The sequence below is a fragment of the Lampris incognitus genome, chromosome 5, assembly GCF_029633865.1.
Source record: "Lampris incognitus isolate fLamInc1 chromosome 5, fLamInc1.hap2, whole genome shotgun sequence".
In the NCBI taxonomy this organism is placed as follows: Eukaryota; Metazoa; Chordata; class Actinopteri; order Lampriformes; family Lampridae; genus Lampris; species Lampris incognitus.
This window is the reverse complement of record NC_079215.1, coordinates 33,035,568-33,060,573: the sequence shown is the minus strand read 5'-3', so window position 1 is coordinate 33,060,573 and position 25,006 is coordinate 33,035,568. Positions and strand designations below refer to the sequence as shown.

Genomic DNA, 25,006 nt, shown 5'->3' with positions numbered 1-25,006 from the left:
AAGAGATTTACTGCTGTTGCACTGTTATTGGTTGTTCGTATATGAAAGTAATTTTATTTTGCACTAACTTCATGTGCATGTGTTTATACTTGGAAAAGGAGGATGTTACGGGTCTAGATAGATCGATGCCATCGGCTATCCACTAGTTTACCTTAGAGACACATGACCCGCGCTCAGGAACATGTTACATCACTTTGAATATACTTGGCTGCACTGAGCAACTCGTGTGTGTGTCATTCTTTATAAGATAGCCTACTGAAACAATTTCACTGATTAGGATAATCAGTGAAATCACTAATCAGTGAAATCACCTGGTGTGGAGTAGGGTTGGAATGAAAACCTGCATACGCATGGCTCTCTATGGCACATGGTTAGCCACCGCTGGCACTGCTTTAAATGAATGAATAATTCAGCTTTGTATGACGCTTGTACCTCCGCTATCAGATAAGAGACCTTTCTTATCTCCTGATGGTGATGGAGTCGATAGTCAAAGCAGAGCTGTACGGTTAATTATTAACGCACATCCGCTTGTTCAGCAGCTCATGAAAAGGGATTAATTGTTGCAGAAATGTCCAGTTTTTGTCTACAGTCTGACTGCTGATGATGCATTGTGTAAATTGCTACAGTGAGCTCGTGACATTACAGAATTAACTTTTGGTTCGTTAGTGACTGAGACGCATGCAGGTGAACGTGCCTTACAGACGCACCTTTATCGTGGGGTTTTTAACCCTTTGTAAAACGCAGAGGTTTTTATCCACGGTGTTGTAGTCCATCAACTGGACACTAGAGAGAACACGTTACAAAGAAAATCAAACCCACCAGCCCTGATATGTACTTCCACACTGCTTTTAGTGGCACTAATTCCCCTTTTCCACTACATGGTACCGGCTCGACTCGACTCGACTTTTTCGTTTTCCATTACTGGAAAGTACCGGCATTTTGCTAACTGTTACCACTTTTCTGGTCTTTTGTCGAGGTTCCAAAAAACAAAAGAAAAAAACAAAACTGGAGCGGGTACCAAAATCGATGCAGACCAGCTACTCTACGAGTCGAGTCGAGTTAAGTCGAGTCGAGTCGAGCTGAGCCGGTACCATGTAGTGGAAAAGGGGCATAAGTGTTGATTTTTTTTTTCAACAGAAAAATTAGGTTGAAATTTGAACTCTCCTGGTTTGACTGCATGCTTATACTTTTTTCAAGTCATGATCAGACTTAGTTACCTTTGAATAATAATGATAAGGATGATAATAATAATACATTTTATTTGTATTGGGCTTTTCTGGGTACACAGATGATTTACATATGATAAGCATGAAAGCAACACACCAAAAACATAAAACACATCACATTAATCACACATTAAAAGCAATTTTGAAGAGGTGAGTTTTGATTAATGATGTGAATGTGGACAGATGGGTGAAGCCTCTGGTGTGTTTGGGGAGGGGGGTTCCAGAAGGAGGGGCAGCCATGGAGAAGGCTCTCTCGCCCCAGGTCCAGTGCTTAGTCCTGTGTGGTGGAGACAGGAGGTTGACATCTGAGGAGCGAAGGCTACGGGAAGGAGTATGGTAGTGGAGCAGGTCAGTGAGGTAGGAGGGGGTCTGGTTATGAAGGGCTTTGTGAGTGAGGAGAAGGACTTTGAAATGGATCCATTATGGGACAGGGAGCCAGTGGAGGTTCTAGAGGGCAGAGGTGAGCGGGAGTGGGAGTGGGTTTGCAGGTGGGCAGCAGAGTTCTGGATGTACTAGTTTGTTTAGGACTTTGGATGATGAGCCATAAAAATGTGCTGTTGCAGTAGTCAATTCTGGATGTGATCAAGGCACCGATCAAGGTTTCAGCAGCAGAGAAGGAGAGCGATGGGAGGAGACGAGCTGTGTCTTTTAGGTGGAAAAAGGCAATTCTGGTGATTTGATTGATGTGGCGTTCAAAAGAGAGGTTGCTGTCGAAAATGATTCCAAGGTTGCGGATGTGTGGGGAGGGGAACAGAGTGGAGTTATTGATGGTGATGCAGAAGTTGTGAGTGGTTTTGGAAAGGGATTTGGGACCAGTGGGGATCATGTCAGATTTATCAGAATTTAGTTTGAGGACGTTGGCTTGCATCCCTGATTTAATTTCAGTGAGACAGTTGGTCAGACTGGCTGGCATACGTTGTAGTGGATAATGTGATTGCACTGCATATTGATAATAATGAGACACAAGTAATGCTGTGACCAGAGCAAATAATATAATTTTTGTGACAACTGTGGCAAAGTAAAAATATAAAAAGAGACAAAATCAGAAGGAATTAATCAACAGATCTCAATTACTCATATGGCTTCCATTATTTCCCCGACACAGCGCTCAGACTTAAAATAGACTCAGACTTACCAGTATTTTTTCAATCACATGCACACACACAAACCACCATTCACACAATTCATGACTACAAGAGGCACTTGGAAAAGTTATTTACACATGAGGCTTTGGGTGGATGGATAGTGCTGGGGGATGGAGGCTGGTAGAGGAGACAAGTGCTTTAAAAAAAAAGCAAGTGTTTTGAAGAAAATATCCCTGGCAAATAAATTGAAGAAAGTAATAATAATATATTTTAGATAATGACAAAGACAATACATAGAAAGATATAGCATGTTTACACAACACATATGATGTAGAACAGTTTATTTTCAAAATTCAGATTTTATATATATATATATATATATATATATATATATATATACTGATGGCACACAACATCATCAATATCAGTGACATAAAGATTTATCCAAACAGTAGAAGAATAAATATGAATAATAACTAGTGCATAACAAAGTAAACTAGTGCATGAGTGTTACCTTTTATATATATCTTTCATAAGACATCAATGGTGATCAACAATACTGAAAAAAAACATACAAGAAGTGGAACCTTAAAGAGAATAACAATAAGTATTAACTTCTTACACCAGCCCATAAGCTGCAAGAAGTAGCTTGCCTTTTTTTTTGGTGACAGTTTAGTGCTAACAATTATTATGCAGTTGAGAAATACATAAAGATACATGTGTGAATAGAAATTGCATCAATAAGTCTTGCTCGTTTGATCAGGACCTGCGACTTTTATGAAACTCAAACTAAGTGAATGTTGATACTATACGTATTTCATTTGCAGCAAATTATGACTATTAGCAAGTTTCTGTGGCAAAGAACTGTTAAAATGTCATGTTTGAAGGGTCATGTAAATGAGTTTGGAAAATATAAACAATTTGTGCAAAGATATTTACAGAAGGTTTCTCCCTCTGGTTCAAACTGAGACAAGTGTTGTGGTCTGAATGCCAATGTAATGTAATAATAAAAGGCCGACTGAGTATCTCACATGCGATGAATGTTTGCAATGTCTGCAACCAACATAATATCAAGCTACCAAGTTTCTGTTTATGCAAGGAAAAAGAGCTTCCCTGAATCCAAATTTTGCTAAATATATGTAAGAGCACGAGGGCGGTGATCACTACACACAAATAAGTTCGGTGTTGACTACACATGTATTCATATTCACAGGCTCACACTGAATAATAGGAAAGCTCGAAACAAACTGACCTCGGCTTGCACCCGACCTTGGACTACTTACCTTTAATCCAGATGTTTTATGTGGATATAGTGAACATTTCTTCTTTGCATTTATCGGTACAATTAAATAGGCATTAGTAGGGACAAATATGAACAGTTCGACTAACATAAACTACAAGAATAGATTTGGTTAACATAAACTACTTCTGAATTTTACAACTAAACATTTTTGTCTATAATTAGATGGTGTATTGTCAAAAAAGAGGGACATTGTAATTGACTCCAACTCTTTAAACTAACATTGCTACATCATATTAAAAATATCTTAGCATCTGTGGATAGAAAATCAAATAGATAATAACATGAATATTCTGACAATAATGCATTGCGCAAACTTTAATTAATTGTGTCTGATGTGATGTCACATCTTGTAGTATTGGTCAAGGAATTACTGAATGTGTTTAAATCTCTGGGTCAGTGGTTTTTCTTGATAAAAACCACACCTTCATCGGTTCCTTCTTCCCCTTCATGGTGACAGGTCCTCGGTACGCCAAATGAAATTGAGGGTCAGCATTCTCAGCAGACTGCAAACACCTGGTAAAACAATGTCAATGTGCTTACAAAGATGATTTGCCTCATGCAATTTTGTGGGATTTTGCAGCACATTATTTTTTCATATTTTATAATGCCTATGCGGAATTCACTAAATCTGCACATTTTAATTCTATCAATACATTGTTTTCTTAAACTTCATTTTTCATAACATATAGATACATAACTAGGTCAATTTATGAAGTGAATTATGTTTATATCATATTTCAATCAGTGGCAGCCATAGCTTCTTATTCTGTGTAGTGTTCTCTAGATTTGAACAACCCATCATGTTCGACTTCTTAGATGTGCAAACTTACTTTGTTAGCATAATAAAGCTGACTCTGATCCCAAGCAGTATTTCCTGAGGTTATTTTAAAACTTTTTCAAACTCACATTGTTCTCCATCCACAAGCATTTACATCAAAATAAATAACTCCGTTGAAACTGTGCCCTTGATGACAAAGTGTTTGCTCTTACCGGTAAGTATATTCTGAGACATTTATTTTCCCCTTTTCACCAGTAGTCTCTGTACGACTTGTGAGGTTGACCGTATTTCCAAAAAGGCAATAACGGGGCATCCGTTGGCCAATTACCCCTGTCACCACTTCTCCTGTGTGAATCCCTAAGGTAATCTGGCAAGAGAGAAAAAACAAAAACGCTAATAGCAGTACCTCACTGAAATGATATTCCATTGTTAGTTGTGTTGTTTGTGTTAGATAAAATGTACCAAATGCATGTTTCAAAGTTTGAAATATGCCTTGCTCCTTACACATTTAATACTGGGAAGCAAATATATACTGTAAATGTTGACAGAGAAGAGACATATCCATGGACTGCAAAACCGTTAATTAATGATCAGGAAACATGCAAGTGTCATACAGATAACTGGTTAGAAAAATAATGGAAAAGGCTTTTTTTTGTTGAAAAGTTGAATACCGTGAAGCATTAAATGATGACGCCTTTAAAACATCTGTATTTAAGGCATCTCAAAAATAACAGCCTGTAGTTAATGTGCAGGGTTTTTTTTATGTTTATATATTCGAACATTTGAATCGGTATGTGTTGACGTTAAGCATAAAATCACGGAAATAATTTCTGCTTCACTGAGTCAGAAATAGATAATACATGTACAGGCATAAAGGCAATGCAGCTAATCCAGATGAATGTTTTCCTTCAGCCTTGCTTTCTGTTGGCACAAGTGCAAACAGCAACCTACGGAAATACTGTAACATTTTGGTGGGTGGTTGCAAGGTTAGCGCTGCCAGAATTCAGAAAATGGACAAAATTAGACACAATTTCTAAGTGTGTGATAAAATAACACCTTGAAAAATACTCTCTTGCAATTCACATTAGGCTTTGACTTGCAGGTTCAAGGCATTTGAGTGCTCACTGTCTTCAGAGCCTGAGCGAGCTTTGAGTGTTTGAGACAAATGTAATGGGAGTCTATTTTTAACCTCGGGATGGTAAGATGATTTGAGGGTTGTTTCTGCTGCCATACTGGACTTCTCCTCAGCCAATTCTATGTCCCAGATAAATAGGGTTTTGTTAACCAGACACGACTTTCCAAAGTTAAATCTCAACAGTCATTAATACCATAACAAACTCAACAGTGAGTTAAACAAAAGTCTCCTGTTTTACATCAAAGTTACTGCCGCTTGTTGGATCAGAATGCAAATTACGTTCAGTTGCACAGAAATAATTAAAATGATTCTCCTTCCTCCAAAAATGACTCCTAAAATTAGAGAGCTAATTTTGGCTTGTTCATCTATCATCTCATGAATCTTTTTTTTTTAGCTTAAAAAAATTGAGCTTTAGCAAAATCCAGTCAGGAAGACTATCTTTTGCATGCATAGGCCTGCAGTTATATTCCTTATTTTATCCTGCCATTCTCATTTCTCACACATGCTTGCTCATAATTTCCCTTGCTGTCTTCATCTGGGGCTGTCAATTGAGCTCTCAGCGGATCACATCACCTGTTCTCATCTATCCAATAGCACAGCAACACACCTGCATGGTTAGCCTATCATCTTGCTGCTGTCACGTTTCTCTCTCCGTGCCTAGTGCGTTCGTGCCGCTGTTATGTGTGCCTCTTCACCTCCCCATCACTGCCTAGTCCTCACAGATCATCAGTTTCATCTCTTCATCAGAATCATCAGCCTTATCATCTCAGCAGAAGTCATCAGCCACCACCACCAGTGTCTGGACTCCATGGGGGCATTTATTATGCTACTGCTCAGGGCTGAAGCCCCTCAATTAAAAAAGTCTCCCTGTTGAGGCTAAGCACCAAAGACTTTCTTGACATGACTTAATTTCCACTAAATCATCTGTTATAATAAACATTATCTTTACTTCATTTACTGTCTCTCCTGATTGAAATAAAAAATAAACAGAAAAATTTCATTGTATATACAGGTAAGCTAATATTAGGTGGCGAACAACTCTTAAATTCATAAAATAAAATGGAATTCATGAAAATTGTGACTGTTTTACATATCACACATTATTATTTCCGCTAGGCAGTGGCCAGGAGGGAATATTGTGTTTGGTCAGGTGTGTGTTTGTGTGTTTGTCTGTGTATCTGTCCGCAGCTGATCAATCTTGTGTATTACTGGGCCTGTCAGCCTAATATTTTTTTGTGCACAGTTATGACTGTATGATCAAGAACCTCTCGTGGTTGCAGTGATTCAAAACCTCTGAAAAACCTTTGTTCTTGGTACTGCCGCTCCCTCTCTTCATTCACTCTCTAGCTCGCTCGACCAATACTGCTCTCTGTCGCTGCCTGATCTGACTCAACCATAGATGTGAGTTGCACATGCGCACGGTTGACTTAGATCAGGCAGCGACAGTTTCAAATCCTTATATATTCAGGTATGAGTCTTGACAGTGAACAAGAAGTCGATAGTACTTCGCAAGTCAGCGAAACATTCATTGCTGGTCTCAGCACAGGAGAACTGGAGGAACACTGGATGAACAAAAAATAATAACCTCTGCCTTTATTTTCATAACATAATAAAGTTGGGTAACCGTTTACACTTGTGCATGCACAGTTCAGATCTATGGTTGACTCAGATCAGGCAAAAAATGATCAGAAGTTATTAAAAGAATTTTGATAATCCAAAATATGTGAAAGTTATTAAAGAACAACTTCATCTAGGATGCAGTCAAAACAGAAACTATTGCATATTCTTGTCACTGCCCGATCTAAGGCTCATGTCTAGAAGGTAACCCCGGATTTGCGAAACTCTCGCACATGCACAAGGTAAGCGTTAGGTTAAGGTTAGGGTTAGGTTGAGGTTAGGTTAAAAATCCCATGGGAGTTTCGCAAATCTAGGTTTACCATCTAGACACGACCCGATCTGATTCAACCGTAGATGTGAGTCATGCATGTGCAAGCGTAAACTGTTTACCTAGCTTTTTTATATTATGAAAATAAAGACAGGGTTAGGGTTAGACCAAAATGGTCGCATAGCAAATCTTTTGTTTTTGGAAAGTGCAAGTTCATATTAGACCTGGTCACATTTGTGCAAGGGTTCACCTAGGAGGCTTCACATCCACAGACTGACAGGCAAAACATTTTTATTAGGTAGAATTTTTTAGCTTGAGCACTTGAAATGGAAACGGATGATCCGCTGTGGCAACCCCTAACGGGAGCAGCCGAAAGTAGTAGTAGTAGTAGTTTTTAGCTTGAGCACTGAATATCAAAATCTTTTTTCCCTATATTTCCTGTTCAATCAACTTGGGTGCTGCACAAAAGCGTTATAACGAAAGGAAAACTATTTTTTTCTGTCTGTGTGTGCATATATCTGTCTGCTGCTAATCTCGCATACTACTGGACCTGTCAGCCTAATAATTTTTGTGCACAGTTATAACTGTATGATTAAGAACCTCTCATGGTTGCAGTGATTCAAAACTTTTGAAAAATCTGCTTTATACCACCGCAATTGGGTGCTAACTCCTAAGCTGGTTTTTCACCTAAGTCCAAGCACTGGAGAAGGGGAGATGTGCAGGCAGTTCCTCCATATTATCCCTTCTCCCGGTAGGCGAAAAAAGGGGTGGTTTGTCATCAAGTCTGAGAACCAGAAAAGGGGGGATACGCCTGGCGGAGATCTACAGAGTGCACTCTCCTAGTTTCACAATGCTTCATTATTGTTCTGTTTTACATATCTATCACACATTTCTTCAATGTGTATTTTGTTATGAAATACAAAATATATGTTCCAAAGCCTAAGAGTCAAAAACAACATTCACACCTGTACGGGCTCATCATCAACTTTGACCTGCCCGGCAATCTCCATCATATCAAGAGCGAGGTGGCAGATTGACTGGGCGTGATGTGTGCATGGCTCTGGGAGGCCACTCACAGTCATGTACTTATCACCCACTGTTTCGACCTGCACAATAAAGAAAATATGTTATTCTATCAGACAATCAGGGGAGTGATACCAAAAACTATTTTATTTTGTTTTAGCTCATGTGACATTACCTGGTCCAATGTGTAATAACGTCAGTTCTTAAACTTGCTGCGAATAAAGTATTCTGATTCTGATTGCCAAATATATACTGAAACATCCTGAGAAAACTTAAACACTTACATAAGCTTCGAGGCATTCAGGGCCTCTTAGAGCCTAGCTAAAATCCTGGGACCACCTAGTCATTGAGCTTGTAGAGTAAATATTACTTCTTTTGGTGACCCTTTGCCTGAAACCCATCCCTTGGAATTGGCAAGGTCTGTTTGACTTCTCAAAGTGCATTCTTGTCTGAAAGCCTTGAGTGTAAATCTGTTGCGTGTAGGCTATAAAATGGTGCAGTCCCGCTTGAAAATATTTTTAGTCTGAATGTCAGTACAACTATTATTGGGATGAGACACACAAGTCAAGCTGAAGTAAAAAAAACCCTCTTGCCATTCTTTCAAGCACATGACTGACTTGTATGTGTTAAAATTGCATAATATTTTTCACCGCAGAGTTGAGGCAGTGTTTTTATAATTTTGGGTCCAGGCCACAGAAACAGCCTAGAACAATGGGTTAAAACACTAAAATGCTGTTATGTAGGTCACTAAAAAAACATGAACCTAAAGATTACAGCATCTGTCCTTGATTTTCATAGTTTTCAGTCCTTTTTTGTACAATCTTTACTATATTTCAGTACATAAACTTAACATAATTACATAATGCCTGGATAAAATTTTGGCCAATCAAATTGTATTATCAGATGATAACATTTTGACTTCAAACCTTGTACACGTAAGGGTTCTTCCGTGAGTCTGTCAGGATGTCAAATCGTGTGTAAACATCATTGAGCAAATTGACTATCTTGATGGCTCCCTCAGCTGAGGCATGCTTGCTGCAGAAGGCATTGAATCCCACAATTCCACTAAAGAGGATGGTCACATTATCGTAGCGTTTCGCTGGGACTGGCCGTTTGTGTCGCAATTCATTGGCTACGGATGGGGGCAAGACAGAATACAGCAATCTGAAAAGAAGGAGAGGAAAAAGCTAATTTTAAGGGAAATAAGTGATGCGGTTCTAATGCATTGAGCAACAGACTGAGCATGCCCAGAGTCCATCATTGTGCCGATTTGACAAGCTAATGGCATTTCACTTGAACATAACCCACCACCTTTTGGTAAATTTTTTATGCAAGCTGTTCTCAAATAGAGAGGCTGGTGTTTCTATGGTAACTGGTTAGATCATGGCTGCCTGTCAAAGGCCTTAAACTGAGAAGTAGAGCAGGATACATGATACATACGAATTATCATCACCATGAAAACAAATATGAGATGCTATTATTTGCCTAGTAAATAGGAAAATACTTTAATATGGGACGTTTTTTGCAATTAATATACCAAGGCTCACAAATTCCATTCACCCTGGGTGATTCATGACATATACACTGGAGCATGTTGTACAGTATCACAGATCATTCAACAAAATAATGTACAGCATTTGAAGGTCCATTAGGAGAATGTATCAAATTTCATGATCTCAACCTATACTTTAGTTAACTGTAAGAAACAATGAAAGTGCAATCACAGGAATCAATGTTGTGATCCTGAGCTGTTCCCTGAGACACAGTCAGACTAGGAAATAAAAGGAATAATAATAGATTTCAGTGGCAGAGACACAGACTTCTCCTACAGCAAGTTAAATAAACAGCTTAATCCACTGCCATGTTTGATTTGTTTGTCTCCCACTGGTGCACCAAATTATTATGACAGACCCCTTATGGAAAGCTGAAGTCAAATCAAACACAACCTTTGCAAATTTTGAGGGATTATTAGAATCAATCAATCAATCAATCAATCACTCACTCACTCAATCAATCAATCAATCAATCAGACTTAAAACAGACTGAAGAAATAAAACAGACAATAAAATCTAAAATCATAAATGCCTGTCCCAACTCTCCTGCAGCCATGACACGAGTGTATGCTTTTAAAACCTTCTACCTATGACATGTTTAAAACTGCATTTCTCTTTTCTGTCTTGTTGCCATGCTCAACCTTCATAGAAAAACACAAAACAGTTCTCATAGATTAACTTCTCCATCAGAAGTTTTTGTCATGTTGCATTTATTATGCAGTAAGATATATTACTAACAGATAAAAGGCTGTCCTTATGCAAGTAATAACTACATTTCACAATTGCCCAATCCACAATCCGTGTGGCAGCCTACTGAAGGGACAAAGCTTGTAAGCAGTGCTATATAGTACAGCAGTGTAGATCTCAGAGCAACCACACAAATTATGTCACAGAGGGATGGTATGAAAGTTTGTCTTCGAAATTATTAAGGTTGGATTAAATGGAGGTTGGATTAAATGGACATTTTAGAATTAGGGTCTACATCCATCCATCCATTATCCAAACCGCTTATCTAACTTAGGGTTGCGGGACGCTGGAGCCTATTGTTCTGCATCATGAGTGTAGCTGTATGTTTATCTCATGTCATAGTGCTATCTTGTGGTAGTATATAGTTGGTTATTGTTTAAATTGACACACGCGAGGCTCCCGACTCCAGTGTGACGTTACGTTGATGCTCTCGTCTCTAACAGTCGTCAGATCTGCAGTTCTTCAGTTCTTCAACAGTTTTTTAATTTTCCTGCCACCTAAAGCAACATCTGTGAGTACAGTTTGTATCTTAACAAATATATTAATATACGCAGCCGAATTGTTATGTAGCTAAGTTAGACTAGGCTAGCTCCGTTAGCTCTATATTCTTATGTTAGCCGTGATGTCGCATTTCTGTTGCTAGCTGTAATGTTGCATGCATTTCTGATACAGTGTCTGTATTGTGTTACAGTTTCACAAGTTTCCGACTAAAATTGATGGAAGAGAATCCCCTTCTGTCATCTTTTTTGCATGTGTTTATCTGGTGGGATGTAGCTAGCACCAAATAGCTAGCAAGACCTACACAGTGAAAAGACGGCAACACATCTAGCAGTGGAGAGGAGGACAGCCTTCCTGCAGAGCTACACATCCAGGAGCTAAGTGGCTAACACCCAGATACCCAGACAGCATTCATACCAGCTTAACTAGTCTGGTATCAAAACATTAAGGCATAATGGAAGGACCTAAAAACACAAATAAACGAAATGAAGATGAGCGCTCTACGAGCTCACGGTCATCTCGTTCATCAAGTAGCTCAAAAGCTAATTTAGCAGTTGCCATAGCAAAAGCAAAAGCCGAAGCAGCGCAGGCTAGAGTAGCGCATTCAAAAAGGGAAATTGAACTGAAGGTTGAGCAGGCACGCATTCAAGCCACTCTTGACGCATTAAAAGATGAAAAGGAAATGGATGCTGCCCTAGCAGAGGCAAACACATTGCAGGCTGGTTTATTAGAGTCAGAAATACGCAGCAAAGCCTCCAGTCTAGCCCGGCAAAGCAGACAATACCAGCGTACCGCTGCCTATGTGTCAGAGCAATCCAGCATGTGCACATATGAACTGCCAACTAAAATGAAGAGAGATAAAGTTAAGCCAACAATATCTCACCCACACAATATCTACCAAACACAAGCTACTGCTTTTGCCTACACTACACCTCATTACATGTCTCAGGCTCCTCGGCATAGTGGGACACAGTCACCAATTCCCGTTCAACGGTCTGTACACAGGACGCCCTATGAACCTAGCTATCAGAGCACTAATCAGCAGTCACCATTTCCTGTTCATCAGTCTATACACGGGACACCCCATGAACCTAGACGTGGCCACTCTCAAATCCCCAACAATCTCGCCACATACCTTGCCCGCAGCAGCCTGTTGACCTCAGGGCTCACCACATATAATGACCAGCCAATGAACTACTGGGCCTGGAAAATCTCGTTCCAAAGCGCTATCGCCAGCTTAGACCTGACTGATGGAGAAGAACTTGACCTGCTAAGCAAGTACTTAGGAAATGAGTCAGCAGAACAGCTGAGAAGAATTAGAGCAGTCAACATCAGAGATCCACCCGATGGACTGGCGATGGCATGGGAGCGGCTCGATGAAACATTTGGCTCACCCGAGGCTGTCGGACAGGCTCTCTTTAGCAAGCTGGAAAGCTTCCCCAAAGTCACAATGAAAGCTCCAAAGAGACTCTGGGATCTAGCAGACCTGCTGTCAGAAGTGGAAGCCACTAAGCAAGATGGCTACCTCCCAGGCCTGTCGTACTTGGACACCTCTAGAGGGGTTAATCCAATCGTTGAGAAACTCCCACACAACATACAAGAGAAGTGGATATCCTTTGGGTCAAGATACAAGTGCGAACATCACGTCAGTTTCCCACCCTTTTCTGTGTTTGTAGACCTCATCCGCATGGAGGCAAACGTTAGAACAGACCCCAGTTTTAACCTCTTCATGCAAGCTTCAACAGAGGGAAAGAACAAGTGGGAGAAGTCTGTGAAGGCGCCCGTGTATGTTCATAAGACACAAGTTTCTTCAACAGACAAATCTGAGACTAGAGACGATAAGGAATCAGCAGACCCAAACAAACACTGCCCCATACATAACAAACCTCATCCTCTGAAGAAATGTAGAGGCTTTCAGGAAAAGAGCTTGGAAGAACGCAAACAGCTCCTAAAGGAACACTCTATCTGCTTCCGATGTTGTTCCTCCACTGAGCACCCCACCAGGAACTGCTCAACTGATGTCAAATGCATGGAATGTGAGAGCATCGGCCATGTGACAGTGCTCCACCCAGGACCAGCTACCTGGAAGTCTAAGGTGTCCCCTACCGCTTCAGAATTTTGCGGGGAGGGAGACAAAGCAGATGACCAGGAGTTCACTTCAAGTTGCACACAAGTGTGTGGCGAAGGACTTAGCGCAAGAGCATGCGCCAAGATATGTCTAGTCAGCGTGTACCCAACTGGATGCAGAGAGGAATCCAAGAGAATGTACGCAGTACTCGATGAGCAGAGCAACCACTCCCTTGCACGGTCAGAGTTCTTCAACTTCTTCAAAGTTTCAGGATGCTCCTACCCATACACGCTGAAAACATGTGATGGACTTAAAGAGACTGCGGGGAGAAGAGCCAATGATTACACTGTGGATTCAGCAGACAAGAATCTGAGCTGTCCTCTGCCTACACTCATCGAGTGCAACCTACTCCCTAATAACCGCTCTGATATACCTACCCCAGACGCAGCCCACCATCACACTCACCTGAAATGCATCACTGACAGAATACCACCCCTTGATCCGGACGCCAACATACTCCTCCTGCTGGGCAGAGATATCTCGAGGGTACACAAAGTCCGTGACCAGATCAGTGGTCCAGATAATGCACCATTCGCTCAAAGGCTGGATCTAGAATGGGTCGTCATCGGTGATGCATGCCTTGGCGGTGCCCACAGACCACTACAGGTGAGCAACTACAAAATATCCATCTTAGAGAATGGTCGTGCAAGCCATCTACAACTGTGCAGCAGCCAAATTAAAGTGAAGGAGATGCTCAGTCAACCACCTAAGCATCAATACCGACCAGCACTAACCTCCACATACAGCTCAACAACGCACAATGGAGACAGCCTGGGCCAAACCATCTTCACACGTACTGCCAATAACCACAGACTTGCACCATCATTGGAAGACATGAGATTTCTTCAGATCATGGAGGCTGAGTTCCATCAGGTCAGCTCCAACAGCTGGATTGGGTCCCTACCTTTCCGGTCGCCAAGACAAAGGCTGCCTGACAATAGGAAATAAGCACACGACCGCCTTCTCTCACTCCGGCGCACACTGGAGAAACAACCACAGATGAAGACCCACTTCCTGGAGTTCATGGAGAGCATGTTCAGCAGAGAACATGCAGAGGTTGCACCACCCCTGCAACACGGACAAGAGTGCTGGTACCTGCCACTGTTCGACATGTATCATCCCAAAAAGCCAAAAAAGATCCATGTGGTCTTCGACTCCAGCGTGCCATGTAAAGGAATGTCACTCAACAATGTCCTGCTCACAGGCCATGACCATAACAACAGCCTGCTAGGTGTACTCATGAGGTTCAGGAAGGAGCCGGTGTCCATCACCGCTGACATCGAACACATGTTCCACTGCTTCGTGGTGAAGGAAGACCACAGGGACTTCCTCCACTTCCAATGGTTTAGGAACAATGACCTTACCTCTGACATCGTGGACTACAGGATGTGGGTCCACCTCTTTGGCAACAGTCCCTCCCCTGCTGTGGCTATGTACAGTTTACGAAGAGCAGCTAAAGAAGCAGAGGCAGACTACAGCAGCAATGAAAAAGAACTCATCGACCGCGAGTTCAACGTGGATGACGCTCTAAAGTCCTTCGACACTGAGGAAGAGGCCATCAGTGTTCTCAGGAGAGCACAGAAGGTGCTTGCAGCTTCCAACCTCAGGCTACACAAAATTGCATCAAATCGACCTGCCGTCATTGGTGCATTCCCACCTGAGGACCACAGCAAGGATGTTGAAGACTTGGACCTCTTCGTTGATGACCTGCCTGTCCAACGTAGTCTTGGATTGTCTTGGAATATGCGCACAGACACCTTCACATTCCAGACTGTAGATAGCCAGAAGACCTTTACTCGCAGAGGGGTGTTGTCCACAGAAAATAGCCTCTACGACCCCCTAGGGTTCCTTGCACCCATCTCTGTTCAAGGAAGGCTGATACTCAAAGAGCTCACCACACAAGCAGAGGATTGGGACTTGCCACTCCCCAAAGACATGGAGACTGATTGGACCAGATGGAGAGAGTCACTCCACGACTTACAGGAACTCCAGATACCGCGCCCCTACACATCCTTCTCAACCACAGGCATGCAAAGAAGAGAACTCTATGTCTTCGCAGATGCATAAGTGAAAGCAATCGCAGCTGTAGCCTACATTAAGGTGACGAACCATGATGAACAAACTGCAGTCGGCTTTGTCTTTGGAGAGACAAAGCTGGCTCCCCAGCCTAACCTAACAATCCCAAGACTGGAACTGTGTGTGGCCGTACTCGCAGTGGAGATTGCTGAGATGATAGTCACAGAGATGGACGTGACATTCAACAACATCACATACTACACAGACAGCAAAGTCGTACTAGAATACATCCACAACCAGTCAAGGAGGTTGTATGTCTACATGCACAATAAGGTTTAGTATATCCGTCAATCCCCATGTTCTGGCCAGTGGAAGTACTTCCATACCAACCTGAACCCAGCCGACATTGGCTCAAGATCCCTGCCACCGGCTCTCCTAAGCAGCGCAATATGGTTCACATGACCAGCCTTTCTACAGAATGCATCCTTGCACCCATCTGAACCTCAAAGAGACTTACAACCTCATTGACCCTGCTTCCGACTCTGAGGTACCCCAAGTGAAGACAAGTCTCACGCATGTTACCAGGAATGTGAAACACCCTCAATGCTTTGAACGCTTCTCCGAGTTCAACACCCTCGTCACAGCAGTGGCGCACCTGATTCACATAGCTCGATCTTTCTCCTGCTCCGTCCAAGACAAGTGTCAGGGGTGGCACATCTGTCGTCCTACAGAGGAAGAGCTGACAAAGGCCAAAGTGTGCAATGTGAAGAGTATCCAGAACGACTGCTATGCAGAAGAGCTCAAGTGTGTGTCTTCGGGACTCAACATCCCATCCTCTAGCAGCTTGTGGAAGTTGCGCCCTGTTGTAGACCGTGATGGACTTCTGAGAGTATGAGGTCACAGAGGACAGTCTGAGCACAGACGAGAGTCACCCTATCATCATCCCTGGTCGGCATCATCTGGCAGCCCTGCTGGTGCGTCACCATCACGAAGCCGTGAAACATCAGGGAAGACACCTCACTGAAGGCGCTGTTCGAGTCGCTGGATTCTGGCTGGTAGGGGCAAAACGCTGTATCAGCAACCTGCTTTTCAAGTGTGTCATCTGTAGGAAGTTACGGGGAAAGACAGAATATCAGCAAATGGTGGATTTACCAGCCGAACGACTGCAAGTGGCGTCTCCCTTCACCTACGTAGGTGTCGACGTCTTTGGGCCGTGGGATATCATCTCACGCCGCACAAGAGGAGGACACTCCAACTCTAAATGACGGGCCGTGATGTTTTCGTTCATGTGTTCAAGGGCAGCGCATATTGAAGTGATCGAGGTAATGAGCGTAGCAGCTTCATCAATGCCTGAAGAAGGTTCTTCGCAGTCAGAGGCCCTGCAAAACAGAAACAATCTGACTGTGGCACGAACTTTGTCGACACCTCCCAAGAGCTGGACATGGACAAGACAAGTCAGAGCTTCAATAATGTTGAGAAGTACCTGAGCACAAAGAGTTGCACCTGGGTGTTTAATCCTCCCCACGCGTCTCACATGGGTGGTGCGTGGGAACGCATGATCGGCATTGCCCGTCGTATTCTGGACCACAGGCTGCTTGAACAGAAAAAATCCCAACTGACACATGAAGTTCTCCTAACATTCATGGCTGAGGTGGCGGCGTTCATGAACGCAAGGCCCCTCATCCCAGTGTCATCGGATCTGGAATAACCTCCTATCCTCACCCCAGCAATGCTCCTGACCCTCAAAACAGGTTCTACACCTCCTCCTCTAGGCAACTTTGAGGAAGCAGACCTCTTTAAAGAAGAGTGGAAGCAAGTGCAGAGCCTGGCTGACACCTTTTGGAACAGGTGGAAGTGTGAATACCTCAAAACGTTGCAGCTTCGCAATAAGTGACAAGGGAAAAGGTCAAACCTTCAAGAAAAGGACGTCGTTCTCCTGAAAGACAACCAGGTTAAAAGAAATGAATGGCCCATGGGCATCATCACAAAGACCTTTCCAGGAGGAGATGGATAGGTCCGGAAAGTCGAAACAGCAACCATCAAAGACGGAACTAAAAAGATTTTCTCTCGACCTGTCACAGAAGTAGTCCTGCTTCTGTCTCCAAAGACTGATTAATGTGGGACCTTAAAGACCCCATGCAGGGAGTGTTCTGCCTCATGAGTGTAGCTGTATGTTTATCTCATGTCATAGCACCCTCTTGTGGCAGTATATAGCCATGGTTGGTTATTGTTTAAATTGACGCACGTGGGGCTCCCTACTCCAGTGTGACGTTACGTTGGTGCTCTTGTCTCTAGCAGTCATCAGCTCGGCAGTTCTTCAACACTGTTTTTTTATTTTCCTGCCAGCTAAAGCAATGTCTGTGAGTACAGTTTGTATGTTAACAAACATAGTAATATACTCAGCGAATTGCTATGTAGCTAAATTAGACTAGGCTAGCTCCGTTAGCTCTATATTCTTATGTTAGCCGTGATGTCGCATTTCTGTTGCTAGCTGTAATGTTGCATGCATTTCTGATACAGTGTCTGTATTGTGTTACAGTTTCACAAGTTTCCAACTAAAGTAGATGGAAGAGAATCCCCGTCTGTCGTCTTTTTTTGGAAGTGTTTATCTGGTGGGATGTAGCTAGCACCAAATAGCTAGCAAGACCTACACATCTATCCCAGCAGTCATTAGGTGGCAGGCGGGGAGACACCCTGGACAGGCCACCAGTCCATCACAGGGCCGAGACACACACACACACACACACACACACACACACACACACACATACACATTCACACCTAGAGACCATTTAGTATGGCTGATTCACCTGACCTACATGTCTTTGGACAGTGGGAGGAAACCGAAGCACCAGGAGGTAACCCACACAGACACAGGGGAACATGCAAACTCCACACAGAGGACGATCTGGGATGACCCCCAAGGTTGGAGTACCCCGGGGCTCGAACCCAGGTCCTTCTTGCTGTGAGGCGATCGCGCTAACTACTGCGCCACCGTGTCGCTAGAGTCTACATTGGGACACCACCCCCTTTGCCTACATGCGAGAACTGCAAGTTTGATTTGTAGGCTAGACTACTGTCTAATTCAGATAAAATGACAGGAAATGGTCAAACCTGTCTGTCTTCTTCTTCTCGTCCTCCAGGGCGCGCAGTGTGTGCTGTAGACGATCAGTCAAGATTTCCAGCTCTTGGGTCAGCTTGTACTCCTCACGAAACTGTTCGCCAAGCAGTACCAGGTCACGCGTGGCATCATGTAATGGTATGTCACTTAGGTACAGGCCTCTTCGTGTCAGATCATCCAGGTTCATTACGCTGATCACAAAAGTCCATGAAAACCATAAGAAGTGGAATAAAGGAGAAAAACATTAAAGTGGTTGTTTCTGATTTTTTTAACAATCACTTCTCATTTGTTAGAGAGTTCATGTTTAAAATAATGACCTGTCTTGTGTGTAACATTTATAACACATAACACAGTTTGAGTGCATATTTTGTTGACTGGCTTCTCAAAACAGAGATTGATAGGGATGTACTAGTTATTTTTCTAATTATAACATTATTCACAGTTGGATAGCTGCCTATTGTTGCAATGATGAAATGTCCCATAGATAGTCAAACACATGAGAGAGGACAAGATGTGTGTAACCTCGTCCTGCTGCACCAAAAAAAAAAAATCACTGAAATGTCTGACTGGTTATGCAAATGCATGATGGAGGGAAAGAGCAATAAATAAATGCAATATCAATTTCCCATTAGCTGCTGGTAATTCTGAAAAATAAGGAGGGGTATGTCATGTGTCGAGACATAATTTATTCACTCGTCTGGTATTTTGGTTTTTAATGTTTACTTATTCATTCATTGATTCAATGTGTCAATGTGACCAAACAAGAGCAATATTGACTTCATTTGATAATTTATTATTTGATTAGAACTTAAAATAGTTTTTAATATGCAGGTATTAAAATGGTTATGTCAACTATACTGTATTAATGCAATCTTAAAGGGATAGTTCAGATTTTTTTGGAGAGGGATTGCGTAAGGTACTTATCCATAGTCAGTTTGAAAAAGCAAGCAGGAGTATAGGCAGGGCTAGCAAGCAATGTACTGCTGTGGAAGGGGCTAGAAACAAAATGTATTCTAGCCACCTAAAAAATGGCACACCTAAAAAAAACCCATATCAGTTTAAGAGCACAATATATTTAGAGTATTTTCACCACTTTACCTAACAGTTAGACAGCCGTTTTTTTGTGTGTGTGGGGGGGTTGTTTTGTTTTTTTGTTGTTGTTTTTTTGGCACTACATTTTCTCAACTGTAGAACTTCCGTATTCCTACGCATAAGTGCACCTGTGCCGCGCCCTGTATCACACTTCCTGCAGATCAGCTGTTTGGGTCAGAAGTGCTGTAGCGAGATCAGACTGAATCAAACTCATTTTTCTAAAGATTTCAAAGATGATGCGTGCTTATGCTTTTCCAGGCTGCTCAAACAAACATTTTGTTGTTGCAGTCATAATCACTCTTTTTTTTTTCTTGTATTCTTTTTGTTTCTTCTATAACCTGCTGAAAATCTGACCCATTGCTTGCTAGCCTTGTCTATACTCCTACCTGCTTCTCCAAACTGCTGGTGCGCCGACTGCAATCTACTGTAGGTTATACACTGACTATGGATGAGTACCTCATACAACCCCACGTAAAAAAAAAAATCTGAACTATCCCTTTAATTTAGAGCCAGTTAATTTTGTCTTTTCATTAACATTATTCTTCATGATAATGAACATTTAACTGTTTGCAATATTTATAGGCCTCCCTCTGCTCCTAATGACTCTACAAAGTTTAATTTGGGTGACTTCAATAGCAACTGGCTTGATCATTCCTCCTTCTATGATAGAAATGTATTTGGTAGTGTAAACCTCACCCAGTTAATTAATGAACATACTAGAGTGGATTATTGGTCTTTATCTTTGTTGGATTGGATATGTCACTAATCCTGAAAGAATAATGAAACCTGGGGTTATGTCAGATTGTTTAAGTGATCACTTTGTTATATTTTGTGTCTGGAAAATCAAAATTCCAAGTTCTCCTCCTAAATATATTATATTGAGACGATGCAAGAATATTAATATATACTGTTTTATTCAAGATTTATTAGCTATTAACTGTGATAGATTTCAGTTAATTCATTTTGTTGATGATGCATGGAACTTCTTTTATTCAGAAGTTACGAACGTAATTGATAAACATGCTCCCATGAAAACAATTAGAGTTAAAGGTAGAAATTTGCCCTGGTTCAGCGCACATCTTATCAGCCTTTTCAAACAAAGGGATAAAGCCTGGGCCAAGTATCATTCGTCGAAAGATTCTGCTGATTAGGAAACCTACAGATACTTGAGGAATTTATGTAAGACCAAAACAAAGAATGCCAAATCTGACTACTACAGATAGCTTTTCTCAGGATTTTCATAACCCTAGACAGTTTTGGAATCAATTGATCCATATTCTCAATAAAACTAACAAAAGCTTCATAAAACAGATAAGAATTAACAATTAAATTATTTCAGATCCTTTACTTATTTCCCATGCTTTAAATCCGCATTTCTCATCTATCGGTGGTTCCCAGCACTTTAATTCCTATGGTATGGCCCGTTCCTTTTAAAACTTACGACTTCTAATAGTTCATTTTCCTTTAAGAAAATCTTGTCTACTGATATTTCTCATGCTATATGCAAGTTAAAAAAAAGTAGTAGTGCTGGTCCAGATGGTTTGGAAGCCAAATTTCTTAAACTTGCAGCCCATGTAATTATGTATCCTCTTGCAGATTCATTTAACTTGTCTCTGTCTATTTGTTCAATTCCCCTCAAAAGGAAATATGCCAGACTTACCCCCCTTTTCAAAAATGGAGACCCATCCGATGTGAATAATTATCGACCAATTTCTATCATTTTACTATTGCTAAGATCTTTGAGAAACTTATTTTTAATCAATTATCAACAGTACATCAATCTGTTCAATATTTTATTTCCTTTTCTCTCCTTAGCTCAATCGGGTTTTAGACCTAACTTTTCCACCACACGTCTCTTCTAAAATGACACAGAAGTTGGTCCACCCCAAGGAATGGGTCCTCTGGTACAAACAGAGCAATATAGTGTATGCTGTTAAGTGCCAGAAGGATTGCAGAGACTTGTACATTGGGGAAACTAAACAGATGCTGGCTAAAAGAATGGCACACACAGGACAGCTAAGGGCCCAGACACACCAAACCGACTAACGGTGATGAAGGCTGACTGTTGTGTCACGTCATGTCGCCTGCCATCACCTGCCGTCTGGGCCAAAAAGTAGCACTTAAACACACCGCAAAGACTACAGCCGACGACCAACTAGCATGCACGTTCTGCACTGATTCGCTAAGCTGAACAGCCAATCAGAGTGATCTCTCTCACTGACGGGCTCTGCCCGAAAAGCTGCCGACAGGGGTCCGACTAGTGCTGACGATGCAGGACACACCACAAAAACTAGCGTCACAGACGCTCACCGACGGCCCGACATTGGCCGATGGCCAACCGTCGGCCTGGTGTGTCAGGGTCCAAACACGTCAGGCCAAGACTCCACAGTCTACACCCACCTACAAGCCAGTGGCCACTCTTTCAGGGATGAGGATGTGCACATCACTGATAGGGCGGAGTGATGGTTTGAACGATGAGTCAAAGAGGCCAACTATGTGAAGAAGGAACGCCCATCCCTGAACCGGGGGGGGGGGTTAAGAGTACATCTGTCGCCATCTTACAATGCTGTGATTGCAACCATTCCCCAATCCTCTGTGAACAGTGAAACTCTAGTTAATGGTCACCCCCATATTTGCATATGAAACTGGTCATTGGTTTCGGTCGTTAGGCAACTGTATTGTACTGTATTGTTTATAAGGGGTGGGGATATCTGCAGTCGGTTTAGACTGAAGATGTCACTTAGTTGAGCGATGTTAATAAACGTCTGTCAATAAACGTCTCCAGATGAACTGATTCAACCTTCTTTGATTTTCTTAATTGAATTATTGAACACGCATCAAGACAGATACTAATGATGTATTCTCTTCCTTTGATAAAGGCCAACTCACAGGATCAATTTTTAGAAATCTTTCCAAGGCTTTTGTTATGATTGATCATGACCTCCTCTTTGATAAGCTTTATCTATTAGTTTAACTCGAAATGCACTCCTCTGGTTTATCCCTATCATCGTCTACTACTGCCCCCCCCCCAGCTATGGGTTAAATAGTGCCACTGCCTAGTGGATACCTCGGGAGACGAATAGGCTATGGGAGTAAACCCCTCCAGAAAATCAATGTCTACGTTGCTATTGTTTTTGTTTTTCTTGCCCTTTTGTATCTGTTTAAGTCGGAGAGTACTGCTGGCATCGTGTGTGGCTGCCACTTCTCCTTCTCGTAGACCCCCTTCCCATCCAACCCTTTATGTCTGTGTTGTGTTTATCTGTTGTTTTGTTTCACCGCCCCTTATTGTAAAGTGACTTTGAGTGTTACAAAAGCGCTATATAAGTTTAATTTATTATTATTATTATTACTATTTTCGGCTGCTCCCGTTAGGGGTCGCCACAGCGGATCATCCGTTTCCATTTCTTCCTGTCCCCTGCATCTTCCCCTGTCACACCAGCCACCTGCATATCCTCTCTCACCACATCCATAAACCTCCTCTTTGGCCTTCCTCTTTTCCTCTTCCCTGGCAGCTCCATATTCAGCATCCTTTTCCAAATATACCCAGCATCTCTCCTCCACACATGTCCAAGCCATCTCAATCTTACCTCTCTTGCCTTGTCTCCAAACCGTCCAACCTGAGCTGTCCCTCTAATATACTCGTTCCAAATCTTGTTCTTCTTCATCACTCCTAATGAAAATTTTAGCATCTTCAACTCTGTCAACTCCAGCTCCACCTCCTGTCTTTTTGTCAGTGCCACTGTCTCCAAACCATATAACATAGCTCGTTCTTGTAAAGCTTGCCTTTAACTCTTGCTGGTAGCCTTATTTCACAAATAACTCCTGACACTCTTCTCCACCCACTCCCCCCTGCCTGCACTCTCTTCTTCGCCTCTCTTCTGCACTCCCCGTTACTTTGGACAGTTGACCCCAAGTATTTAAACTCATACGCCTTCATCACCTCTACTCCTTGCATCCTCACCATTCCACTGTCCTCCCTCTCATTCATGCATATGTATTCCATATTAAATGCCTATCTTCATAATAGACGTCAATGTTGAAAAAGGGTGTTCCACAAGGTTCCACCCTAGGACCACTTTTTTTCTATTTTTATTAATGACTTACCTCAAATATTCTATAACTGTTAAGTTCATCGTTATACTGATGACACTGTTATTTACACTTCTATCTCTGATTTATTGCAAATACAGAGCTCTTTACAGTTTGGTTTTAATTTCGTCCAAAACTGGTTTCATAACAGCCAACTCGTATTGAATAAGAAGAAGTCCTATAGTGTGGCGTCTGTCATGTGACAAAATCATTTATATCCCTTTGATTTGCATATTTATTTTCTCAAGGGTCACTCCTTGATAAAATTAATTCGATCAAATATCTTGGACTTTGGATTGACCCTGAACTCTTCTTTAAGCCCCACATTGATTTTGTTATAAAAAGAATATATGGTTGTCTGAGCTCACTTTATCGCTCAATTAATTGTTTTACATTTCAAGTCAAAAAAATAATCATTTCTCAGTTGATACTATTACTGATTATGCTGACATTGTGTACCAGAACACATTTGACAACTTATCTTAGGCCCCATTAATGCTGTGTATAATTATCTATGTAGATTTGTTTTTAGGTGTCCATATAAAACTCACCATAGCTTCATGTATGAATGGCTTAATTGGTTGCAGCTTAAATCTGGAAGGCAAACTCACTAGGTGCTGTTCATCTTCAAATGGGTTTACTTTAATTGTCCTTCTTATTTGATACAGTTTTTGGTTCCGTCTAGATCTTCATATCCACTCTGACATGTGCAATATCCTTTCTTTCTTTCTTTTTTTCAAGTCAAGTCCCCAGAATTTTCAAACAAGTCAGACGCAGGTCATTCCAATAAACGGCTGCTTCTGGTTGGAATTTCTTTTTCTGATATCTATTACCTCTTTCTGCTGCTTCAGGACATCTTTATTTTCTCATCTTAAAACAACCTGTTATGCTTTTAATTTGTGTGTTCTTGAAGACAAACCACTTTGATCGCTCTTTATGTTGATGTAATTGATTTATCATCCAGGTCACTGTATCCAATTTTTGCTATTCTGAAGACTGGGGATGTGGGTGGGAAAGGGTGAGGGAGTTGTCTGTGTCTGTGTATTTGCAGTGTATGTTTGTTATTGTAATGCTGTTTTTGTATGTGTTTTATAATTTTGTATTTGTCTACAGGACCCCCTTGAAAATGAGTTGCTACATCTCAAGGGGCTGTCCTTTAATAAAGTCTAATACAGTAGCTGCTGTCTGATTGCGATTGAATATCCTTCATATGTGATATTCAGCAATTTCCTTTGTAAAACTGTCTGCTTGTATGATGACAATAATATGACTGTGACCCTTACTTTGATTTAAGAATAATTCACTTGAAATATTTGCATGCACAAAT

At 41.7% G+C, this 25,006-nt stretch overlaps 1 protein-coding gene across 1 annotated transcript in view; it reads right to left on the bottom strand.

Moving 5' to 3' along the window:
• Window positions 1-2,635: 2,635 nt before the first annotated feature.
• The window catches only part of gucy1b1 (guanylate cyclase 1 soluble subunit beta 1), a 30,893-nt gene continuing 8,522 nt past the window's right edge, over window positions 2,636-25,006 (bottom strand). The window contains 5 exon segments of the mRNA XM_056280604.1: window positions 2,636-4,127; window positions 4,605-4,759; window positions 8,378-8,518; window positions 9,362-9,599; window positions 18,492-18,689. Of these exon segments, the coding sequence (XP_056136579.1) occupies window positions 3,995-4,127; window positions 4,605-4,759; window positions 8,378-8,518; window positions 9,362-9,599; window positions 18,492-18,689 (865 nt within the window). The 3' untranslated portion in view covers window positions 2,636-3,994.